At 33.8% G+C, this 15673-nt stretch overlaps 2 protein-coding genes across 19 annotated transcripts in view; one reads left to right on the forward strand and one right to left on the reverse strand.

Moving 5' to 3' along the window:
• The first annotated feature begins 4391 nt into the window (after positions 1 to 4391).
• LOC126779112 (nucleolin-like) lies at positions 4392 to 10792 on the forward strand. The gene is made up of 7 exons (XM_050502955.1): positions 4392 to 4584; positions 6063 to 6225; positions 6841 to 6952; positions 7374 to 7771; positions 8358 to 8477; positions 9123 to 9221; positions 10606 to 10792. The coding sequence occupies exons 1-7, from the start codon at positions 4571 to 4573 to the stop codon at positions 10735 to 10737; spliced, it is 1038 nt and encodes a 345-aa protein (XP_050358912.1). The 5' UTR covers positions 4392 to 4570; the 3' UTR covers positions 10738 to 10792.
• A 1699-nt stretch (positions 10793 to 12491) lies between these two features.
• The window catches only part of LOC126779047 (bromodomain adjacent to zinc finger domain protein 2B-like), a 108332-nt gene continuing 105150 nt past the window's right edge, over positions 12492 to 15673 (reverse strand). For all 18 annotated transcript variants that reach the window (XM_050502798.1, XM_050502810.1, XM_050502809.1 and 15 more), the window contains 2 exons: positions 15067 to 15210; positions 12492 to 14714 (listed from right to left, as the gene is read on the reverse strand). In XM_050502798.1, coding sequence (XP_050358755.1) covers positions 14573 to 14714; positions 15067 to 15210 — 286 coding nt within the window. In that variant the 3' untranslated portion in view covers positions 12492 to 14572. The remainder of the gene's footprint in view (positions 14715 to 15066; positions 15211 to 15673) is intronic.

Here is a 15673-nt window from a genome sequence, read left to right on the forward strand (position 1 = left end):
AAGTTTTCTAACTACTGGACCATAACTATTCGGCTCCAATGTAAAGCGTAAACGGCAAATTTATACGTATTAATACGTACATTTATTCTAACAGTTAAAATTAACTAAACGTTAAAAACTGAACGTTAAAATTTGATACATATATTTATTACTGATAGCCGAGATGGCCAAGTAGTTAGAACGCGTGCATCTTTCAGATGGCCGTGTGTGAAAAATGTCCTAGGATATTATTATTATTATATTATCTTTACCGATGATCGTGGATTCAAACCCGGGCAAGCACCACTGAATTTTCATGTGCTTTATTTTTATTTGTGTTTATAATTCATCTCGTCCTTGACGGTAGAGGAAAACATCGTGAGGAAACCTGCATGTGTCTAATTTCATTGAAATTCTGCCACATGTGTATTCTACCAACCCGCATTGGAGCAGCGTGGTGGAATAAGCTCCAAACCTTCTCCTCAAAAGGGAGAGAAGGCCTTAGCCCAGCAGTGGGACATTAACAGGTTGTTACTGTTACTGTTATTTATGTTGATAGAGATTAATACTATGTAACAAATAAATAATTAAACACCGTTTTTTCATATGTAAATACGGTCTATATTCTATATAACATATGTATATGCAATCGCGAACTTTTCTGTACACATTTCGAATATTTACAAACCATTCATACAAAGATTTTGTGTGTCAGTTATAGTAGCATTCGTTTGAATGATGCCCGGACCGACTACGCTGATCATACGCTGATCACACAGTCTATTAAAAATCTACTATATAACCCCTGAAATTGTCACTATGTGAAAGGTTTAACTACAAACCTTTTTTGAGTGATTTTTTTATTTATTTTTTTATTTACTTGGTAAACATACAGCATAATATAACACATAAACATTTGATAACAAAATAAGTCTCACAATAACGACAAAAAAAAAACAAAAGCCAACGAAGTTACCACTTAATTTTTGAAACAAAGAAAACTTACCTAATACTTATGTATATACATGTATATATATATGGGTCTCATTTATGGTCTTATCTTTAAATATTCTAGTAACTTTCAAAATAATTTAAATATCTATAAACTTATATAAAATTTTCTTGTCTGGGTATTTTAAATTAGATGAACGTGTCCTATTTTGCATGTGAAGGTAAGATAGTAACTACACCTTTACTAGTGGTAGAGCTTTGTGCAAGCTCGTCTGGGTAGGTATCAATCACCCACTCATCAGATATTCTACCGCAAAACAGCAGTACTTGATATTGTTATGTTCCGGTTTGTAGGGTGAGTGAGCCAGTGTAATTACAGCCACAAGGGACATAACTTCTTAGTTCCCAAGGTTGGTGGCGCATTGGCGATGTAGGCGATGGTTAACATTTTTTACAATGCCAATGTCTATGGTGTTAGTAACCACTTACCATCAGGTGGCCCATATGCTCGTCCGCCTTCCTATTCTATAAATAAATAAATCATGTAAAGCCGTTTTTCCTTAAGTCTCCCTCCCTTTTGTTCATCTCCCTTAAGTCGTGTCGAATTGCCGTCCCATTTGACTATGAGAGTGAGAAATTAGAGAGCGTACGGTTGTTTGAGCAATGTGTGAACTTTATCTCCTTTTATCTCATGCGCATTTGGATAGTTCTTGAGATTGTTGTAGCAGTGATTTGGTTTTGAGGACTTCATTCATCAGCTTATCTTATCAAGTGTTATAAGTTTTCAATGTCATTTTAAGCAGGTACGGATTTTATATGATGGCTGCCACAGGTCCTTAAGTGATTGCTGCCCCCAATTCCCTGTAAAGCTCGAATATTTTTATGATTTATAATAGTGAACTATAAATAACTATAAAATAAACAATTTATGATACTTATGCTATGTATAGTCGTTTTTATAAAATATAAATTATATTATAAAAATAAATTAATAAAAAATTAAATTGGGTAAAAAATAGCAAAATGCTTTTTGAGTGACTTCACAGTGGGTGCGACTACTAAAATTTCCCCATTTTTCGCAACCTTAGGCCTAACCTATTCAGCCTATAGGGAAATCCGACTCTAATTTTATTTATTTGTAACAAGATAAGACAAATACCTATAATTAGCAAAATAAAAATATCGAAATTGATTCCAATTTATTTTTTCGAATATAAATATAGTATTTTTTTAACTTTTCACTAAGAAATGAGTAGGAACTAGTAATCAAAGTCAACTTGAGTATGCGAGAGTAAAGGGGATAAAATATTTTAAGATTAATCATTTCATTGTGAGTTTTATTCAATCAATGTTTTTATCTATTTCAAATCGTCTCTTGCCTAGGGAGCCATCACGAAATATACTCAATGGAGTTATACTATTTATTCTGGTTAGAAAATATTTACTATCTATTATTTTTGTCTGAGACTTCATAAGAATAACTTTATATACCTAATATGTCTGTATTTAGTTTATGGATAGCTAATGTTAGAAGGTGCTAAAGTAGATATATATGGAAGGTACTATATACGAAATTATATTTCTAAAAGTGACAAATAGGGCTCATTATAATCAGCGTCTTTACCTATGTGCACTATAGGGTGTGCGTTGCACACGGACGCAGCAGCGTTAGGGGCGCCAGCGGCAGGCCGGCTTCGCCAATTTCAATGAACCTGCGCCCGCGTTATGACGCCGGGCGTTATAACTCAACCCCACCCAAAAATAGCTTTTGAAAGATGGTTTGCATACATTTAATAATACAATTATTAGTAGAAAGAATAAAATAAACTATTGTCTTGGAATTGAAATAATCCAAATATTGTTCAATTGTTCTAGATTGAACTCCACATACTGCACACGAAGAACAAATATCGGTTGTCGTACGGTACGTCCATGTAAACAATGACAAGGCTGAAATAAAGTAACAATTTTTGGGTTTTTTTTCCTATTACAGGATCTAATTACAGGATTTTAATCTCAAACGAAATTCTTATCCGGTCCACCGTGAGCGAGGTTTCAATGTCGACCAGGCAGGCCGCCTCCTAAAAATTTCGCAACCACCACCATTACGGGAAGGATAGACTACACGATAGCCTACACGATACCGGACAAGTCGCCCATCGCCTCTCTCTCAGTGAAGTGATGCCCCCAACAACCTTCTGAGATAGGAAGGTTCCCCGTGGTATCGGAGTGCTCTATAGTCTAAGGGAAGACGGTTAAAGACATTTGCTACGTCCAGCTATACCGCCAAGACCATGTCCCCACAGGCCAACGCTTCCGTGTTTTCAGGGCGTCAAGGGCAACGATGGTTGATCGACCCGCCACAGCTCTTCGAGGTGCTGCATAAGACGGGCAGCGATAATCTTCTCGAAGAGTACCCGTCTCGTTGAGCACAATTGGCCTGTATGCAGAAGGAGAGTCCAACGAACGCCCCTCCTGCGGTAGCAGGACCAACTTACCCTCCTTCCACGGCTTCGGGAACTGCTCGCTCGAAAGACACTGGTTTACAGTCCCCGAAACCTCCTACCTCCCCGTCCCCGAACCTAAATCTTCCACGGCACCGCGCAGAACACGCCCTACAGCCCGTCCACAGCATCGGGGCTTGGTTCTGGCCCTCAATTGATCTTTATCACTCGCACCGTGACTTGTGGTGGAGCCACAGTTTTTTTTAATGAAGAGCCATTTTTGAAGGAACGTGCCTAGGTGGGGAAAAAGTTCCCCAATCTGGAGCGGGAGGAGCTCCGGTGACAGCGTCTCCGTCATGGGGGTGGCATGGGTGCGGAATTTTCGCCACACACCACGGTACGTTTTCCCTCACTGGTCCATATTTAGGGTCACCAACACCTCGCTCGCCTTCCCTTTGTTTAGCCAGTAATTATTATACTGCTTTATAGAATGTAGAGGTAAGGATAACTATCTCATATAAGTTTTTACCTGAAAATTGATACCGAAAACTATAAATAAAAACTATAATATAAATACAAGTATATAGTTTGATAAATTGGAATTTATAAATTTGATAAATGATTAAATTGAAAATTGGTGGCTCGATAATTCTGTTAAGCTTTACCGATTATTAGCAGCGCCATTTAAATGTCATATATATGGAGTTGGGATTTGGATTGACACTTTTTAGACACAAATGTACTCTTCCTTACCTCTACACTGCACAGTGGAGACGTGACTTCATAGAATTCAATTAAAAGAAGGACAGTTGCTAAAGAGCTTTTAAATTTAAATAAGTGGGCATAAAAAATACTAAAAAAAGTTTTGGTCTCATATATATTTTATAATACATTGTTTAATATTACCTTATCACGAAATTTTGGCAAAAAGGAATTTTTTCATGAGGCAAGGTGACAACTTCTTTTACTTATTACACATATCAAATCAAATCTGACATTTCAAATATTGTCATTTATCAAAATAAGGCAATATATATTTATTTAGCTTAAGGTTTTAGTATTTTCGGTGTGAAATCGTGCTACAGTTTTTTTAATAATATATATATTTTTTATTTATAAATTTATATTTAATTGAGTTTAGATAAACCAATTAAGATATATACTTCTTAGCCGCATTATATAACCTCAAAACCCTCATGGCGAAGCTAAGGTACAGAAACATTGTAATTTATTAGGTTGATGTAATAACAAAAATTGTATATAAAACTGCAATTTTACAGTTTATTGCATGTATATTTTTTATATTTATATTAATACCGTATTTTGATAATTTTGACGACAATGTAACTACAAATTTGATGTAACCAAACTTAATAATTTATTCTTTTAGTAGAATTTTCTATCTTTTAATTGGAATTCCACGATTTTTGTGTCTGAAAATATATTTAGTTTTAGTACACTACTATCTGTGTAAAGAAATAAATATAATACCCACTGTGTTCCACTCGTATAATGTGATCAGTACTTCCCTTTTTATTTATTAAATAATGCTTTATAATTTGTTTTTGCTATGATTACTAGACGAACTAGAATAAAATTACAATAGAATATATATAATAAATGAAATTGCCATTGAAACTTTTCGATTACTTTTTGTTGCTTATACATTATGATATAACAAAAATACTTTATGTATTCAAGGCTTTAAACCTCTAATGGCCTTACTTAAAAAGGATCTGACCTGATCATCTGTTTAACAATAGTTCTGTTTTCTTCTTTCGAATGTCAAATTAATGACACCAGAAAGAAAGAAATTCATGTAACTAAACATCCACTAATCAATGTATATAAGAAAGGCTCTTGTAATATTTTTGAGACAAAATAAGTTTAATAAATGATGATTTTACTTTTTTAATTGCCTATACTTTAGACTGAGATGTAATTCTTTGGATCCTTCTAAAGACGACAAGCAGGTTGACATGGTTGGTGGATGCTTGACTTTCACGCGAAGGTTGTGGGTTCGATTCCCACCCAGGACAGATATTTGTGTGCATGATAACATGTCTGTTCATCCTGAGTCTGGGTGTAATTATCTATATAAGTTTACTGGTGGTAGAGCCTTGTGCAAGCTCGTCTGGGTAGGTACCACCTACTCATTAGATATTCTACTGCAAAACAGCAGTACTTGGTATTGTTGTGTTCCGGTTTGAAGGGTGAGTGGGCCAGTGTACAGGCACAAGGGACATAACATATTAGGTCCCACGGTTGGTGGCGCATTGGTGATGTAAGCAATGGTTAACATTTCTTACAATGTCTATGACCCTTGGTGACCACTTACCATCAGGTGGCCCATATGCTCGTCCACCTTCCTATTCTATAAAAAAAAAACAAAAAATAAGTATGTTTTTACGTACGTACGTAAGAAAAATAGTATATGTAGTATATCAGTTGTCTGGTTTCCAAAGTACAAACTCTGCTTAGTTTGGGATCAGATGGCCATGTGTGAAAAATTTTCAGGATATTATTATAAAGATCTTTTATGATTTTGGTGAAAACTAAATTATAAAATGTATGTTATATATTGCACTTGTAAAGATATTTGTAAAAAACTTGATATTTTCATATGAGTTCAAAAACTAAAACATATTATTTAATAATTACTATATTAAAAAAAAATCTTTATTACAGTGAGGTAAGCCCTGTAAAGCCTGACATAAAGAAAAAAAAAAGGAGACAAAAGAAAAACAAAGCAAAGATTGTCAAAACAGAGCCTCTTAACAAGAATAGTGAAGACAATGTCATTACTAAAAGTGAAAAGGATAATAAAATTGAAGACTCCAACCAAAGTTATGTATGGAAATTGTTTTTGATTATTCAGTGTTTTTTTTGTCAATAAGTATCATATTAATGTCAATTAAGTATTTTAATGCTATATGTGCAATAATATTTGATTATCATATGCTATGAATACACACATTTTCTAAGGTAGATTATTAAATCTATGTATCACACATACTATATCTATTATCTGCCGAGATGGCCTGCAGAGAATCTTAACCAATGATCGTGGATTTAAACCCAGGAAAGCACCACTGAATTTTTCAAATAATGTGTGAATTATAATTCATCTTGTGCTATACGGTGAAGGAAAACAACGTGCAGAAACCTGCATGTGTCTAATTTCACTGAAATTCTGTCACATGTGTATTCCACCAACCTGCATTGGAGCAGCTTGGTGGAATAAGATCTCTCAATATTATTTATAATCTTATCTCATAATAATCTCCTCAAAAAGAGAGAGGAGGCCTTAGCTCAGCAGTGCTTCATTCTCAGGCTGTTACTGTACTATTTATACTTATTATAATTTTTACAGTGCTAATTCATAGGGTAAAGAATTACTTAAAAAAAATTATTGTCATTAAAAATAACATAAATATGTATTTACATTTTTTAATTTTCGATTAAGGTGAATGAACAGAATGTTATATCAGAAGAGTTAGCTGAGAAGTATCCAGTGTTGAAAAATGAGGACTTGGTAAAAAAGTTCCTCGGGGTTGCCATGACAAATAATCAGAAAGGTAAATTCATTGCCATATAACTAAAAGTGTATTTGTTAATAATAATCATTATTATTATTAAACAACTTTATTGCACGCTCACAAGGAAAAAAAAGACAAATACTGCTAAAAAAGAAAAACAAAAGCTTCAGAATAGTCATGCTATATAAACATAAAACATAAACATGTAGACTGTAAAATGATGCATCCAAAGGGCGGTCTTATCACTCGAGTAGTGATCTCGTCCAGACAACCTTGCATTAAGATACTTGCATGACATAATGGGCGAGTGTGTTATACAAATATATATATAATAATTATACTATTTTATAAGTATATAGATACCGTTACATTATTTTGAGGAGGGTGCATATTCACCTCTGTTAGTAATTATTTTTGGGATATTTTAAATAAATATATTTTTTTTTTGTTTCCATTTTAGGTAGAATCCGTCAACAACTAAGAGACAATCTGAAAGGGACGTCTGAAGTTCTTCTACCAGAAGTAATTCACAGCAGGATACAAGCTATTGTCAAAGACATAATAAAACTGACAGACTCAGAGCTGAGAAAAATAAGAATACTGTATAATATGCTTAAAATGTCGATCCTATCTGAATCTACCTCATCAAAGGTAGAGAAAAAGAAGAAAAGGAAAAAGAATAAAAAGCCAAAGGTTGAGGTAAATGTAGATGCAGATAAAAAAGATATAAAAGGAGCCACAGATAATAATGATAAACCCATTGTTAAAGTAGAAAAGGTGGAATCGAAGAAGACAAAGGGCCCTAAACGATACGTTGTGTTTGTTGGAAACTTGCCGCTAGATATTGATAGAGAAAAAGTAAGTTGTTCATTTGTTTATTATATCAATATCTAACTACAATTATAATATTAATACGAGAGTGTTTGTTTGTTTTGCTTTCACATGTACATATACAACCAATCATCAGAAAATTTTCCATACATTTTGTCTAAAGGTACATAAATGGATGTCGGTTATCTAACACCTGCTTAACACGCGGGCGAAGTCGCGGGAAGCTTGTAATGATATAAATATCAAATAGGATATGGACACTAGAAGAAAACAGTATTATTAAAATTTATTTATTTCATATACATTAATTTAAAAAAAAAAATGTTTTGTTAATATTAATTATAGTATATAAAGTATTTTCTAAAAATATTTTTAATGAGTTTAGAACCTACTTAGATAGACATTATATAATAAGAATTAGACATAAATAAGAGACTACACATTTTCATAATAAAAAGTACATATTTGAAAAAAGTACATATTTGAAATGTGTTACTTAGCGGGTCTGATTCGGGGTGCGGAGCGGGGAATCGCGGCGGGAGGTAACAGTTATCTCGAAGCGAACGATTATTACTAAAAATCCAGTAAATTAATAGTATTTTCCTTCGTACAGCTAACTCATCATTTCTACGAGATCAGGGAACACATAGTAGACGTGAGGATACCGAAGCCCGCTGAGGGGAAGAAGAGTTCGATTGCTTATGTGGAGCTGAAGAACGAACCCAGCTTTGAGGTAACATATATATGTATACATATTTAGCATCTAGAAGTGAAACTGTTTTTATAAAAACTTCGCGTTGGGCTTTTTAAAAATAGAACACCAAATCATACAAATTAATGTAAATAACTCACACAATTACTCTTGAAAATCCACAAATCACAAGTCGCGCCAATAATTAATTAATTATTTTACCTTTCTCTCAACCAAAAAAATGGCGATTTTAAATTAGCGCGCGTCTTTTTTTTTAAACAACGCTGTTGTCTGGATTATATCATCTCTTAACTATATTAATAAATGTTTTTTTTTTGTAATGCCTCATTCAAAAAACTAATTCAGCCGTACATTATTTTCGTGCAACTTTATTATTCACGAGCGCACGCCGTGGAAACATTGAGATATCAATATTTCTGTAGTTATTATATATATACATATAATATATATCCCTTTTATTTTGTATCTATACGATGCCCATCTGAAATAAGGTTGGAGGATTTCAAAATCCTTTATTCAACACAGAAGCATTACACTTAATTATTGATTGTTAAATTAGAAGCTACCATTACATTCCGCTTATACATAAACTCGCAAAAAACCCGTTCTCGATATATATATATATTGAAATAGTAATAAGTATTGATACAGTGTTCTGCTCCGTAGCTGGCGCTCTCCAAACACCACTCCATGCTGGAAAACCGCAGAATAAACGTTCTTTACACGACGCAGCAGAACAGCAAAATAACTAAAACCGAGGCGAAGGTAACAAACGATACTTCTAACGTTATATACGCAAAAATCTGTGAGAATTGATGGATTTTTTTTACTCTTTCACGCAAAAACTACTAATATTTGCGATTTAAGAGAAAGAGACGATGGCGTAGGCTACACCTGTCCCCTTCCCTCACACTTACTTAGTAATCGGGCGTCGTATGAGAAACATGTTACATAAATGTGTCTCATACGATGAAAAATAAGGACAGGATGAGCCTGTTATTGTCTCAGTGTTGTGGAAAAATCTCCTCTCCGTTTGAGGAAAAAGTTTAAAGTTTATGTCAAGAGGATGCTGTTGTTGATGTAGATGATGTTGCTAATCCAACACATGCAGATTTTCGAACTCTGTCGAGTAAGAAATAAATTATTAACACAAAACACAGGATAACTCGGAGGTGTTTACCCGTGTTTGGACCCCTAAAATTCACGTGTTAAGCTCCAATGTGCCATCTCGACTCGCATTGTGTACATACATTTGTATGCCTTTGCCAAAGCTGTTCTCGCTTTGACAATTGTCGATTGCACGTTGTCTGGTGCCCCTTCCCCTGGCCAATCTTTGGCATTGCGTACATTCATTTGTACGCCTTTGCCAAAGCTGTTCGCTTTGACAATTGTCGATTGCACTTTGTCTGGCCCCTCTTCCCCCTGGCCAATTCAAATGTCAGGCAGTAATCGTACTCAATATTAATCAATTATTTTTTTAGTGTATTCATACGAGGTTTTATAATTCATCTCGTGCTCGGCGGTGAAGGAAAACATTGTGGGGAAACATTGGAGCAGCGTGGTGTAATAAGCAAAGACCTTCTCTAAAGGAGAAGAGGCATCAGCCCAGGGGTGACCCGTTTACAGGCTATTTATTTGAAAACGCATACAATACATATGTTAAACACTTTTGAATTTAGTAGCATATTTTAGTAACCTGACTGATATATGTACCAATTAGAGACAAACTCAACACTGACACGGAAACTAATACGTGCTCATACTGTTAGTTATTATTAATAATACAGGCGATTAGTTTTTTTTTTATAGTACAGGTTGGCGGACGAGCGTATGGGCCACCTGATGGTAAGTGGTCATCAACGCCCATAGACATTGGCATGTAAGAAATGTTAACCGTCGCTTACATCACTAATGCGCCCCCAACCTTGGGAATGTTATGTCCCTTGTGCCTGTAATCACACTCACTCATCCTTCAAACCGGAATACGACAATAACAAGTACAAGTACTGCTGTTTTGCGGTAGAATTTTTTGATGAGTGGCTAGTACCTACCCAGACGGGCTAGCACTAAGCCCTATCACCAGTAATTAGTTAGTTAGTTGTCATTTTTGATTTATCAAAATATGTAATCTTTTAAAATTTGTTTACAGAGTAAGTCAGCAAAGATCGTCGCTTTGCAGAAGTCAGGAAAATTAATGGGCAGTATCTCGCTGAACAAGAAACGTAGTCACCGCAGGATGAAAGCGAAGATGGCCAAAGCACAACTAGAAGTTCAATCCTGAACAATGTTTCCTCAAAGGATTTTTTTTTTATAATATTAAAATTGTTTCTTTTTTATTGGTGTTTCACTTTTATGTCTTATTAAAATTTATGCGAATTTATTATTTATGATATATTTTAATATTAATGACTTGTTTTAGCCGCCTTTTTAAACCGGAATAAATTTCTAATTTTTTATCAGAATTTATACTAAAATGTTATACTATTACTACAATAATAATTAATTTATTTTTATTTATAAGACAACACAATATTTAGAAACAAGTTTTATCTAGTGTTTATTTTTGGGAATGAGTTTGAGTACCTTCTTCATTCATAATAGAGGAAACAATAGAAACATTCCTATTGCTTAGGCGCGCGATTACAGCGCCACATGTGTTGAACAGTGAACTTCCTCATCACTTCTCATCAATATCCGAACCGACCGGTCGATATTTTACGCGCTCACATAAAAAACTGCAATCTGTGTTCTCTGTGAGTTCTACCGTCATATATTTGAGTATGGACGAATCTCTCTGGTTCATTCAGCAACTGGTAACCTATGGGAGACATAAATACACGTAAGACACGTTCTGTGCACGTAAACTAGTTGAAGGTCTCAATTATAGGTATATAAGGTATATATGTATATATATATATACAACAACAACACAATAGGGAATACAGAATAGATAATACAGCCAAATTAGCTCTGAGACGTTGTTGCGTTTGTAGTAGTGCACTGTCACAACTTCCTATCAAAGCCGGGTTAGGTAGTTACAGCGACGTTGACGTAGTTTTACATATTAACAATAATTATAGCCTCATTATCGATTTAGAATTCATGGCAACCAAATACTGTTAATTAGGGAATAAAGTAACCTTTGTTTTCATAAATAAATCAATTAAATAACCGATGAGGTTATATTAACAACGCCTAAAGAGTAAGTAGACAACCTATATTTTTCCACTTCCTTGTGTAAAATTCTCTCAAGTAATGTTCGATTTTCATCAATAAGGGAAAGTGGATCAAAAAAGTGAATTTAATTAACAGCGTTAGCCCGTGACGTAGGCAACCCATTTGCGATTTATCAATGTACATATTATCTAAGCTAAAACATATAAGCTTTGTTAAATAACGTATTTTAAGACTATTAGTTGACACTTATTTCGCGCTGTCATTATTGATTTGACATTCAAAAGAAGAAGACAGCATTGTCTTTGACAACTAATAAACTCGTTAAACCTTTTAATTTGTGATCCTGTCAATGATTTTCAAATATTTAAAAACACATTTACGAATTTGGTTTAACAATACAATAACAGCCTGTTAATGTCCCACTGCTGGGCTAAGGCCTCCTCTCCCTTTTCAGGAGAAGGTTTGAGCTTATTCCACCGCGCTGCTCCAATGCGGGTTGGTGGAATACACATGTGGCAGAATTTAAATTAAATTAGATATATACAGGTTTCCTCACAATGTTTTCCTTCACCGTCAATGAAAATTCAGTGGTACTTGCCTGGGTTTGAACCCACGATCAATGTTTTTTTGGCCACGCCTTTCTAAACAGAGTAAAGTTTGAACAGATAATCTTTTTGGTGATTTTCCTTAAATTTTTGGCATGCTAGCTGAGCACAAAATATTCTACTAACGTCACGTATAATAAGACATGACATAATGGAAGTAAAAATTGAATATTATTATGAAACTGCAATTATATTAAAATCTGGGCGTAACGAAGGGGTAGTGATATTTTAGATGATGAAATAAAGTCAGAAACAGAGTGCTTCAAAAATTATTTATTTACTCGTATATATAATTTATATATCCATTTTATAGTTAAAATCAACCAATTCACACAACATAAAACTATAATTTCTCATACACGCCTCGCGAGTAACTACCAAAATATGTTTAGCGTTCAAACATCGACCTTATGTACTGGCAGTAGAGCTGAGGTTCAAATAACATATCTTGGCAGATTTAAAAGACTAAAAAACTAGATATAATAATTTATTAAGAGTCCTGTCTATTTCGTACAGTATCTGTGACACCACAGATTAAATATCTTTTAAAATTAAAAGCTGCATTAAGTAAAACATGTAATACTTTAAAATACTCAAGTAGAAAAACACAATTTGTGCCGTAGGAATGACTTTAAACTAGTAAAATTAAACTATGAAGTGAATCCTTTTATATATTAAGGATATAGACTTTGTGCACAAGTCCAGAATTTATAATTCACATAAACACTAGCGACATCTAACTGTCGCTGGAGATATATTGACAATGAGTTAAATTTTTTGTTGTAAAGCTATTTTACAAATTATTGCTCATTGTTATTATGTTTTTATAAATGTTATTGGACAATTGATGACTTGTTTCTGTTTAAAATCAAGCCAATATAAGTACTAAAATACTTATGAATTCCTTGAAATAAATTAATTTTATTATAAAATCAAGTAAAATCAATAGTTTTTTTACAAATCTGAAAGTTTAGCAGTATTTCGAATCACTGGTTTTTATAAATGATTATTATAGATAAGTATACCTTGGCTAAATCTGAATACCAAAATCATATAAAAAAAATTAAAACATTTTGTTTTTGTAATGACAATGTTATTCGAAAATTAAAAAAATATCCCTTCAATAATCAGAGTTACCGTTTCACGAATTTAGGCCTAATCTACACTTACTCACATTCTATACTATTCAACAAAGTGAATTCGGTTTAGGCCAGGGTCATACATGTTATAACGTAAAATAATTGTACATATATACTCTTTTAATATGGAATATTGCGTATTATGATTCCAATTTAGTCACAATTAACTTGCCCTAGAAATACCCTGGTCCAAACCTATAGTTTACAATAAAACGGTCCTACTCATACATACAGTACACGTCTACAAATAATTTGAAATACACAATAATTTACATTCAAGTAGACATTTACAAACGCTATAACTGGCCAAATTCAGTATCGAATTGAAGAAATGCAGAAGAGGTTGAATACTGCTTCGTTGCTACACAAATTAAAAAAATAATATTCATTAAATGACATCGACAATCTAATTTCGCTATACTTATACATTAGCCTTAATACTTTTATACCTCATAATATTTACAGTCTAAATTAAATACATGTTCACTCATAGGTGTGTGCGTCGCCTTGTTTACAATAAAATCACATTTATACATGAGATTCGCAATATACATTTCGTCCTATCCGATTTTGTGACCTATTAATATGGTCGGAGAGTTCAATTTAATTAGGAATGTTTTCGTTAAGTCGTATATTGGAAAACATTATTCATGTTCAAATATCCTTTTAAAATAAATACATTATACAATTATTGCGTTTATTGACAAACAAGGTAATTATCATTCATCGATTAAAAATATTTCTTCATAAAATCAAGTCTTAATAATGTCATGTTCATATGTTATTGTCTTATACTGAGTCGGATCATTAATCTATTTAGCAAGCGTGATGCGATCCTAATAATTATCGAGATCAACAAAACAGTTTATAAATAAATTATTCCATCAAACACATTCAGCGATCAATCAAAGCCTTTACGAAATAGCTCGTACTACAAACTTCCATTAACCAATATTTGTACAGAAAAATAATTTCACTAATAACTTCGTTTTAGATTTATTTTCAGTCATATTCAACATGTCCTTTAATTTATAAAAGGTATTTTACTCCATCGGTTGTCTAAATCACTATTTAATTGCCACAGGATATAAGGAATTATTGAAAAGTCAAATAAAACCAAACATCACTTTATAATGTCGCCATTGTTATTTCACTGTTCACTCGGTGCCGGTCCACGGTCCACCTCTTTGGGACGTCAGGCATGGGCCCAGCGCTCCTCAAAGAACTGCCTCATGTAGTGTCCCGCTCGACCAACGGGACTGTCGTCTTCGTTGAACACTTCGCAATTACTGAATATGAGACGCACATCTGACGCAAACTCTTCCTTGCATTTATATCTAAAAAATTTAAAAATTAATTATAATATCAATCGTACAATAATCGCGTATCAGCTATTGTATTTTTGTTTATAATTTACATAAAGAAATTATCGTGTAAAAGCTTCTATAGTTATACAAATTATATTTTAATTTAAAATACGAAATCATTCTAGCATAATGGTCAGTTTATAGAATATTTCTACCTTAAATTGTATACATTGATTATTTACAAGCCTTGAACTATTAATTGGTTTATGAAACAAATACAAAATATGGCTACTTAACTCTACAAATGGGCTTAACTGCGCATATATTATACAAGTTTGTAATACAATGTGTAGTTAGTTAAGCTTAGCAATTAAAAATTTACATAGAGTCATGAAGTTTCCGCTTGATGGTGGAGAGGTCCATGGGGCATTTGATCACCTTCTTGTACTGCGGGAACTGCTTCGTGTTGACCGGCACGAGGAAAGGCCACGCGTGCTCGTGACACTCCATATCGCAGAGTAAGTTCCTTAAAAAGTTTAAATAAGGAAAAGTTATTTTTGTTGTGAAAATTTCAATATTTTTTTTATCTATTAATAGTAGCAATTCTTATTTTTAAGGGACAACTAATGTTCTTATTCGTCGGAAGTTCAGGTATCATTTCAGGCGCTATGTATACTAAAAGTCTTTACAGTACTCCTGACAGCGTGTAAATTTGACGGCGGACGAGCATATGGGCTACCTGACGGTAAGTGGTCACCAAACGCCCTTAGACATTGGCATTGTAAGAAATTGCAACCATCGCTTACATAGCCAATGCGCCATCAACCTTAAGATGTTATGTCCCTTGTGCCTGCAATTACACTGGCTCACTCACCCTTCAACCCGCAACACAACAATACCAAGTACTGCTGTTTTGCGGTAGAATATCTGATGAGTGGGTGGTACCTACCCAGACGAGCTTGCACAAAGCCCTACCACCAGTATTTGAA

The sequence above is a fragment of the Nymphalis io genome, chromosome 28, assembly GCF_905147045.1.
Source record: "Nymphalis io chromosome 28, ilAglIoxx1.1, whole genome shotgun sequence".
Lineage (NCBI taxonomy): Eukaryota > Metazoa > Arthropoda > Insecta > Lepidoptera > Nymphalidae > Nymphalis > Nymphalis io.

Coding starts and splice junctions, on each gene's coding strand:
- LOC126779112 (XM_050502955.1), top strand. Junction 6,226..6,840: donor AAGACTCCAACCAAAGTTAT/GTATGGAAATTG, acceptor TTTTCGATTAAG/GTGAATGAACAGAATGTTAT. Junction 6,953..7,373: donor CATGACAAATAATCAGAAAG/GTAAATTCATTG, acceptor TTTCCATTTTAG/GTAGAATCCGTCAACAACTA.